General features: G+C 43.6%; 1 protein-coding gene across 1 annotated transcript; it reads right to left on the bottom strand.

The window, feature by feature from the left end:
- Nucleotides 1-336: 336 nt before the first annotated feature.
- On the bottom strand, nt 337-4,970 carry LOC112223372 (urotensin-2 receptor). Its single transcript, XM_024386366.2, has 3 exons — nt 4,404-4,970; nt 1,615-2,342; nt 337-1,413 (listed from the first exon to the last, which is right to left on the bottom strand). The coding sequence occupies exons 2-3, from the start codon at nt 2,338-2,340 to the stop codon at nt 1,033-1,035; spliced, it is 1,107 nt and encodes a 368-aa protein (XP_024242134.1). The 5' UTR covers nt 2,341-2,342; nt 4,404-4,970; the 3' UTR covers nt 337-1,032.
- Nucleotides 4,971-10,249: the final 5,279 nt, after the last annotated feature.

The raw sequence follows: 10,249 nt of genomic DNA, 5'->3' as shown, positions 1-10,249 counted from the left end.
AAATAACCCTGGACTGTCCATATGTGTTGTTGAAAATAACCCTGGACTGTCCATATGTGTTGTTGTTGAAAATAACCCTGGACTGTCCATATGTGTTGTTGTTGAAAATAACCCTGGACTGTCCATATGTGTTGTTGAAAATAACCCTGGACTGTCCATATGTGTTGTTGAAAATAACCCTGGACTGTCCATATGTGTTGTTGTTGAAAATAACCATGGACTGTCCATATGTGTTGTTGTTGAAAATAACCCTGGACTGTCCATATGTGTTGTTGTTGAAAATAACCCTGGACTGTCCATATGTGTTGTTGAAAATAACCCTGGACTGTCCATATGTGTTGTTGAAAATAACCCTGGACTGTCCATATGTGTTGTTGTTGAAAATAACCCTGGACTGTCCATATGTGTTGTTGTTGAAAATAACCCTGGACTGTCCATATGTGTTGTTGTTGAAAATAACCCTGGACTGTCCATATTTGAAATATGTAACTACATCAAGTCAATTGGGGCATCGAGTTATTTCTACCATAAGGAAATGGGCCAGAATCGACATATACTGAAGGCAGCAACCTTAACCTCTCGACCAGGCCATGGCTGAGTTTATTTGTAACTTTTGGATACACTACACACTTGTATGTCGTAGCCTAACGGAGACCAAAATCTATCTTGTCTTATAAAGCTGTATAAAACAACAGTTGTTGATGTGTATGGCTGCATTTCAGATACCTTTTTTACATTTAAATGTTGCAGCAATGAGACCTAGGCCTAGATTTTGAGCGAGTGAGAGATAACGTAATTTTGATAGCAAGACCTGATCCCAATGCCTCAACTGCCCCGAGTGGAGAGAAAGACAACTGCTCATTTTCAGCCAATCACGAGGCTAATTTGAATTTCCTGATACAACAGGAAAACTCTCTGCGACAAAATAGTGATTAAGTTAAGATCCGACATCTGTACGTCGCCGTAAATGGGTAGCAGACGTGGAGATAATGTCACGATAAGACCAAGACCAGAAACCTCTTCTCCGATACCTCACAGGCTGCTGTTGTGCGTGGTGCGCAGAGACGGTGTGTGCGTGAGCACGAAGCTCTCCGTGCACTGCTGGCTGCTGGAGGACAGTGACCTCCTTGGTGATCGCTGGAACCGGTTCCATCGGTTGAAGTAGCTGCCCGCAGTCCAGGTACGCTGGCGCTTCCGCAGGTACTCCTTATAGTTCTTGGTGAGCAGCGTGTAGAGGAAAGGGTTGATGCAGCTGTTGGAGTAGGTGAGACAGGTGGTCAAGTAGTTGATGTTGCGCTTGGACTTGGTGGAGAGATGGATGGAGGGCTGGAACTGACCCAGGAGCTGCCAGATCCAGAAGGGCAGGAAACAGGCCCAGAACAGCAGTACAATGGTGAAGATCAGATAGAGGACCTAGAGGATAGAGAAGAACAAGATGGAGTTAGATATAGATCAGATAGAAGACCTACAGGACAGGGATTTACATGATTTCAGCAATCAATCACATTAATTTGTTTGACCAAAGGATATTCCTTTGACATATATAAAGAATGGTAAGACAAAGGGAGATATTTAGTTTGATTGACATAAAGAGACTTAGTTTAATTGACTGACCTTTTGGTTGGGTAGTTTCTTGGTCTGTTTGAAGGTTTCTGTCTGTGAGATCCAGTAGGTACGAGCCAGTCCGATGTAGAGAAAGCCAATGATCATCCCCGGAGCCACAATGCTGGTACAGAACAGGAAGGTGATGTACACCTTATAGGACAGCGGTGAGATAGTCGGCTGGCACATGGCCTTGCTCCCCACCTTCATCATCTGAATACTGAGAATCATGGGTAAAGTCAGGACCAGGGAAGCCACCCATACAAGCACCGCAATGGCTTTGCGGTAGCTCTTTGACCGCTTGACTGTGTCCAGCGGTTTCAGCACGGCAAAGTATCTCTCCGTGCTCATGATGGTCAGCGTGAAAATGCTGGCGTGCATCGTCAGAAAATCCATGCTGATTAGAATCCTGCACCCAGCATCGCCAAAATACCAACCTTTCAGGAAGTACGTGCAGACCACGAACGGAATGGTCAACAGATAGAGGAGGTCAGCCAGGGCTAAGTTGATGATGTAAATATACATGGACGCCGCGAAACGCATGGATTGACACATGACTACGAGGGTGTAGATGTTTCCGGAGACGCCGACCAGACACATGAGGGAGAGAATACAGCCTATTGTGAAGGTGGCGGCAGTGTCTTCGGGAGAGGAAGGAGTGGAGTCTAAAGGCGGGTCGGTGGCGTTGGGGATCAGCTCCATCAGGACCAGCAGGGGCTCCATGGATACCGTGGTCATCGCTACGGAGATAGAGGGGGAGGGGTTTAGTTTATTAGCATCATGCAGCAGCAACTCATAAAATGTACAAATATTGGAAAGACACCAAGAGACAATTAAAATACTATTTACACACTATTCATATATTCATATATAAAGTACAGTTACATTTGATCTTTAGAAAGAGGAGAAGTGCTGTGATACAAGATGTTTTTTATTTATTAGTATTTTAAAGCTAACTTGTTTTTTGCCTGAGTAACCTCTGATGGCAGAGCATTCCATGATTACATGGTTCTACACATAACTGAGAGACGAATTAGATCTGTTTTTAGGCTGGGTGCATGGAAGAAACCTGTAGTGTCGTGTCTTGTGGATAATTCTGTTTGAAGTGTATGCAAATAGATTATACAAGTGGTTAGGTATTTTCCTCACACAAATGTTCCTTAAAAAGACAAGAAGAGAAGTAGTCAATTCCTCCTCAACACCTCAACCATGAAAGACTATCGTGATGTAAGTTCTGTGTGTGCAGTTAAGGGCAAGGCATACTGCTTTGTATGAATGGGTGAATGGGGGAGTAGGAGAGGAGAGATAAATACAAATGAAATGCTTATTAGCATGTCTGCAACAACAACAGATGGATGCCATGTTCATTAGGGGCGAAGGAGAGGGAGGAATGGGAAATACGTTCATATTTTCATTAACGATCGCTCCACCAAGGCCACCACTGGCTCCACGGATACCACATTCATCGCTGGAGAAAGGAGTGGAACAGAGAGAGAGAAACAGAGAGAGAGTAGTAGTGGTGAAAGTGTTGCTAGACTGAACCGATTAGGATTAACAGTGAAGTCTCCCAGACCTTCATCAGATATAGCTAGCAGTACACTTTCTGGTCTCACTGATGAAGATCTGGAAATGTGATGTAATGAACATAATTTGATATTTCTGGGCTATAATGTCTGTAGCCCAAACATTATTGGCAGGTTTCCCAGACCCAGATTAATCAAATTCCTGGACTAAAAAGCACTTTCAATGGAGATTTTCTATTGCCTTCTCAGTACAGGAGTAGACTTTAACTGGTTGTGGGAAACTGGCCCGTTAATCTAGAACAATCTCCGTGAACAATCTACATGAAATCAAATGCTGATTACGCTTCTGTAATGGTAGAACAGGGATTAACCCCAGGAAAAATTAACAAAGCTAATCTTAGGGAGCATGAAAAACATATTTATTCATACGTCTCAAAGACAGACCATAGACACAATATACAGCAGTACAATAATGACAAGATGAACGTTCAACTCTTATAAGAATAATGCATTTTACGCAACACTTAACTGCATTGATGGACTGGAATACAAATGTCAGTGACCTTATCTGCAATAATGGCTAACTGTACTGTGGTTTAACACTGACTACACTCTTAGAAAAAAGGGTTCCAAAACGGTTCTTTGGCTGTCTCCGTAGGAGAACCCTTTTGGGTTCCAGGTAGAACCCTTTTGGGTTCCAGGTAGAACCCTCTGTGGAAAGGGTTCTACATCAAACCCAATGGGGTTCTATCTGGAACCAAAAAGGGTTCTTCAAATGATTCTCCTATGGGAACAGCCGAAGAACCCTTTTAGGTTCAAGATATAACTTTTTAAAAATAAAAGTGTAATATCAGTATAATACCATTTAGGAATTAGATTTCCTGGTCCCTACCCGTATGCAAATTATTTGACTGATATTATTTACATCATTTTTATTTATTTTAAGACACATGTTCATGTCATAAGTCAATGGTGCCACCTGTCAGTGATTTTAGTAGGCAAGATAATGAGGATATTAAAGGTTTGACTGGCCAGGTCTGTCTTAACCAGATCACAAGGTCTACTAATGTGGACACAATCAGGATATGGTCACAATCAGAAGAAAATACGCATGTCAGTACCAGGTATAAAGGAGGCTTTTATCTGCTCTGACAGAGCCCGGCAGCCTGTTGGAGTGCCAGGTGTGTGTGTGTGTTTGTGTGTGTGTGTTCGTGCGTGCATACGTGCACGTGTGTGTCAGGGGTGTCCCATTGAAATGTGTTTGAGGTAGAAGCTTACCTTGATTGTTATCTGCTGGATTGTCAGCTGACTGGATGCCGGAACAGAAAGAATTAGCATCTAGCTTCGTTAGCCTGTTGAACCATCACCTAGCTCACTCTGGTCTCCCAACTTCACATATACTGCAGGTATGTCTAGAGCCAAAAAAGTCCAAACAGATCCTTCAATGAATCTGGTGATCCTGTGCATTTCAATTGAGATAAATAAAAAATCCTGGATCTTGAGTTTGGCTAAGAAAGATCCTTTGCCGTAACACCACTGTCTTCATAGTTTCATTTACCATAGTATATAGTCTCAATCAAAAGGTGAATGAATCTGAGAACTGAAAAAAAAGGTGCCCTTTGAGCTGGACTAAAACTTCTTCTATTCTTCTTCTACTCTCTCTGTCTCTCAGTGCAGCTTGAGAGTACCTTCCACAGGTTTGATTGACAGCTTCAACGGAGAAATTAAACGTTGAAGCGGTAATGATTAGAAGAAAAAGGAACGTTTCCTCACGGGGAATAGAGAGTGACTGAGGTGACAAATCACGTTAAGCTACAGCTGGTTACGGAGAATCCCCTTAACTGAGACACAGTGTCTGAGAGACTGAGAGAGAGAGAGGACGGAGAGGAGGGAGGGAGGAACGGAGAGGAGGGAGGGAGGGAGGGAGAGGAGGTAGGGGGAGGGATACAGATAAAGAGCCACTCGCACACAAGAAGTAGGAGGGGGGATGAGAGAGAGATAATGGGTTGAGCGAGAGAATGGGCAGAGCGAGAGAGAGAATGGGTTGAGAGAGAGAACGGGTAGAGAGAGAGAGAGAACCCAACCAAATCATGAGAAAACAAAAAGATAACTACTTAACACATTGGAAAGAATTAACAAAAAAACAGAGCAAACTAGAATGCTATTTGGCCCTACACAGAGAGTACACAGCGGCAGAATACCTGACCACTGTGACTGACCCAAAATTAAGGAAAGCCTTGACTATGTACAGACTCAGTGAGCAAGCCTGCTATTGAGAAAGGCCGCCGTAGACATGGCTCTCAAGAGAAGACAGGCTATGTGCTCACTGCCCACAAAATGAGGTGGAAACTGAGCTGCACTTCCTAACCTCCTGCCCAATGTATGACCATATTAGAGAGACATATTTCCCTCAGATTACACAGATCCACAAAGAATTCGAAAACAAATCCAATTTTGAAAAACTCCCATATCTACTGGGTGAAATTCCACAGTGTGCCATCACAGCAGCAAGATTTGTGACCTGTTGCCACGAGAAAAGGGCAACCAGTGAAGAACAAACACCATTGTAAATACAACCCATATTTATGCTTATTTATTTTATCTTGTGTCCTTTAGCCATTTGTACATTGTTAGAACACTGTATATATATATATAATATGACATTTGTAATGTCTTTACTGTTTTGAAACTTCTGTATGTGTAATGTTTACTGTTAATTTTTGTTGTTTTTCACTTTATATATTCACTTTGTATGTTGTCTACCTCACTTGCTTTGGCAATGTTAACACATGTTTCCCATGCCAATAAAGCCCTTGAATTGAATTGAATTGAGAAAGAGAGAGAGAGAGAATGGGTTGAGAGAGAGAGAGAGAGAGAGAGAATGAGTTGAGAGAGAGAATGGGTTAAGAGAGAGAATGAGTTGAGAGAGAGAGGGAATGGGTTGAGAGAGAGAATGAGTTGAGAGAGAGAGAGAATGAGGTGAGAGAGAGAATGGGTTGAGAGAGAGAATGAGGTGAGAGAGAGAATGGGTTGAGAGAGAGAGAATGGGTTGAGAGAGAGAATGAGCTGAGAGAGAGAATGGGTTGAGAGAGAGAGAATGAGTTGAGAGAGAGAGAATGGGTTGAGAGAGAATGGGTTGAGAGAGAGAATGGGTTGAGAGAGAGAGAACGGGTAGAGAGAGAGAGAATGGGTTGAGAGAGAGAGAGAACGGGTAGAGAGAGAGAATGGGTTGAGAGAGAGAATGAGGTGAGTGAGAGAGAATGGGTTGAGAGAGAGAATGAGGTGAGAGAGAGAGAATGGGTTGAGAGAGAGAATGAGTTGAGAGAGAGAACGGGTAGAGAGAGAGAGAATGAGCTGAGAGAGAGAATGAGTTGAGAGAGAGAATGAGTTGAGAGAGAGAATGAGTTGAGAGAGAGAATGGGTTGAGAGAGAGAGAGAATGAGTTGAGAGAGAGAATGAGTTGAGAGAGAGAATGAGCTGAGAGAGAGAATGAGTTGAGAGAGAGAATGGGTTGAGCGAGAGAGAATGGGTAGAGAGAGAGAAAGAGAGAGAGAGAGAGAGAGAGAGAGAGAGAGAATGGGTTGAGAGAGAGAGAGAATGAGTTGAGAGAAAGAGAGAATCGGTTGAGAGAGAGAGAATGGGTAGAGAGAGAGAGGGAGACAAAGAGAGAGAGAGAAAGAGAGAGAGAGAGAGAATGGGTTGAGAGAGAGAACGGGTTGAGAGAGAGACAGAGAGAGAGAGAGAATGGGTTGAGAGAGAGAATGAGTTGAGAGAGAGAGAATGGGTTGAGAGAGAGAATGAGTTGAGAGAGAGAGAATGGGTTGAGAGAGAGAGAGAATGGGTTGAGAGAGAGAGAATGGGTTGAGAGAGAGAGAGTGAAGAACAAACCATTGTAAATACAACCCATATTGATGCTGATTTATTTTCCCTTGTGTTCTATAACCATTTGTACATTGCTACAACACTGTATATATACATAATATGACATGTTTAATGTCTTTATTCTTTTGAAACTTCTGTATGTGTAATGTTTACTGTTAATTTTTATTGTTTATTTCACTGTTGTATATTATCTACCTCACTTGCTTTGGCAATTTTAACACGTTTCCCATGCCAATAAAGCCCCTTGAATTGAATTGAAATGAATGGGTAGAGAGAAAGAAAGAGAGAGAGAGAGACAGAGACAGACAGAGAGGGAGATTGGGTTGAGAGAGAGAATGGGTTGAGAGAGAGAGAATGGGTTGAGAGAGAAAGATTGGGTTGAGAGAGAGAGAGAGAGAGAGAGAGACAGAGACAGACAGAGAGAGAGATTGGGTTGAGAGAGAGAATGGGTTGAGAGAGAGAGAATGGGTTGAGAGAGAGATAGAGAGAGAGACAGAGAGACAGAGCGAAAGAAAAAGGGAGAGAGAGATTGGGTTGAGAGAGAGAATGAGTTGAGAGAGAGAATGAGCTGAGAGAGATAATGAGCTGAGAGAGAGAATGAGTTGAGAGAGAGAATGAGTTGAGAGAGAGAATGGGTTGAGAAAGAGAGAGAGAGAGAGAGAGAGAGAGAGAGAGAAAGAGAGACCTAGGTCATGGATTATGAGGAGGTATGCAGGAAATGTGTTCTGCTCTCTCTCCTCTACCAGCTCACCAGCTATTTCTGTGAAAAAGTGTGCGTGTGTGTGTGTGTGCGTGTGTGTGTGTGTGTGTGTGTGTATACAACGCAGCTGGACTGACTGTTATTTAACACACACATACACACATACACACACATTCCAGTGGACAAAAACTGGTTGAATTCATGTTGTTATAGCGTAAATTGTCAACATACTGTGGCGTTTAGTCCACGTGGAAAATACATTGAAATTGAAAATAAACTGTTTGTTTTGATGGTGAAATTTCAAGAACAGGATTTTGTCATAATGTGCAATTGTGAGATTGATTGTTGAGAGTTGTTGAGAAAAACCCCCACATAAACAGGCTTGGCAGCAGCTCCTGCTGGAGGACTGATCAATCTACAGCTACCCTTTTAGTCTGTCATCACAGGGGTTTAACCAAGCCCAGTTTAGCTATGATATTTGTCACTGACTATTACCAATGTGCTATCGTGAGAATGATTGTTGAGTGTTCTCCACTTAACTAAATCGATTCACTGTTGCTATGGAAGTCATTCCAAAGGATAGGTTTAACAGAGCAAGTTAAATGTGTCCATATATTATCACTCATGGATCATCACTAAGACTATTTAGGCCTGTATAGCATTTGCAGTCATCAACAGCTATTGTTTCAATTCAACCCACAAAATACATGTTGATGATTTTCATTACACTTTGGGTGTTTTATTTAACTTTTGAACACCTGTGGTGTTCCCAGTCAAAATTGACCAGTCATTAGAAATGAATGGGTGAGACTAGAATTAGTGTATAAAACTGAGTTCAGCCACATGACCATTCATCAGATGGACACACTTCCTCTCCCAGACTCCCACATGCATGTGTGTTTGAGCACACACACACACTCACACCTTCTTGGCTTCCATGGCAACCTTTCTCCAATAGAATCGTTCCCCCACGGGAACCTTTCTCCAGTAGAATCATTCCCCCAGGGGAACCTTTCTCCAATAGAATCATTCCCCCAGGGGAACCTTTCTCCAATAGAATCTTTCCTCCAAGGGAACCTTTCTCCAGTAGAATCATTCCCCCACGGGAACCTTTCTCCAGTAGAATCATTCCCCCAGGGGAACCTTTCTCCAATAGAATCTTTCCTCCAAGGGAACCTTTCTCCAATAGAATCTTTCCCCCACAGGAACCTTTCTCCAATAGAATCTTTCCCCCAGGGGAACCTTTCTCCAGTAGAATCTTTCCTCCAGGGGAACCACACCTGCTGGCATTCTCACAAACAATCGCAACATTGTTTCAATACTATATAGAACTTTTCTAGCAGCTCTGATATATAAAGCTTTTTTGAGGCCCTGCTCACAATTCATTCTGTGGCAGCACAATGACCAAACGATATACTGTATGTGAGGCTCTTGGTCATATCTTTGATCATGAGACTGGTGAGGAAGGGAAAGACGCTAGGAAACTGACAGTGAAGATGCATTGGAGGAGGAAGTGTCAGAAGTTGAAGACAACACAGAATATGATCCAGACCAAGAGACAACCGATGTGGAACATTCCAGTGATGAGGAAGAGGGCCCTGCGGAGGTTGTTGGTACATTCCGTTCAAAGAATGGGAATTTTTCCTGGTCTTCATCCCCACCTGAGAGGAGAGGTCGGCTGTCGGCTGAAAATGTTATCAGGATGACCCCAGGGCTACGAGATACACCATATCCAGGGTTGATGACATAAAATCCTGCTTCAAACTGATCCTGACAGAGTCAATTGAAACATTAGTGATAAACATGACCAACTTGGAGGGGAGACGCATTTACAAAGAAAGGCAGTAGACCAGACACATGTCCAAGCACACATGGCTCTCTTGATTTTGGCTGGTGTGTCCAGATCCAGAAACAAATCTACCACCAGGTTATGGGATGCAGAGTCTGGTCGGGCAATTTTTCGTGCCACTGTGTCACTCCAGACATTTCACGTGTTGTCGCGGGTGATTCGCTTCAACAACCGTGATACAAGACCAGGCCGCCGTCAACAAGACAAGCTGGCAGCGATCAGAGAGGTTTGGCACAAGTGGGTGGAGCGCCTGCCACTCATCTATAACCCAACCCATCTATAATCGCAGTGGATGAGCGTCTGGTCGCGGCCCATTCAAACAGTACATGCCAAGCAGACTGTCTAAATATGGAATAAAGATATGGGCATAATGTGATGCCAGGACAAGTTATGCCTGGAACCTGCTGACGGTGTTCCCGAGAAGAACCAGGGTGAACCTGCTGACGGTGTTCCCGAGAGGAACCAGGGTGAACCTGCTGATGGTGTTCCCGAAAGGAACCAGGGTGAACCTGCTGACGGTGTTCCCGAGAGGAACCAGGGTGAACCTGCCGACGGTGTTCCCGAGAGGAACCAGGATGAACCTGCTGATGGTGTTCCCGAGAGGAACCAGGGTGAACCTGCTGACGGTGTTCCCAAGAGGAACCAGGGAAACCTGCTGACGGTGTTCTTGAAAGGAACCAGGGTGAACCTGCT

The sequence above is a fragment of the Oncorhynchus tshawytscha genome, linkage group LG24, assembly GCF_018296145.1.
Source record: "Oncorhynchus tshawytscha isolate Ot180627B linkage group LG24, Otsh_v2.0, whole genome shotgun sequence".
NCBI lineage: Eukaryota > Metazoa > Chordata > Actinopteri > Salmoniformes > Salmonidae > Oncorhynchus > Oncorhynchus tshawytscha.
The sequence above is the reverse complement of the archived record's forward strand: the minus strand, read 5'-3'. Positions and strand labels throughout refer to the sequence as shown.

Coding starts and splice junctions, on each gene's coding strand:
- LOC112223372 (XM_024386366.2), bottom strand. CDS start 2,340: ATGACCACGGTATCCATGGAGCCCCTGCTGGTCCTGATGGAGCTGATC. Junction 1,414..1,614: donor AGAAACTACCCAACCAAAAG/GTCAGTCAATTA, acceptor TCTATCCTCTAG/GTCCTCTATCTGATCTTCAC.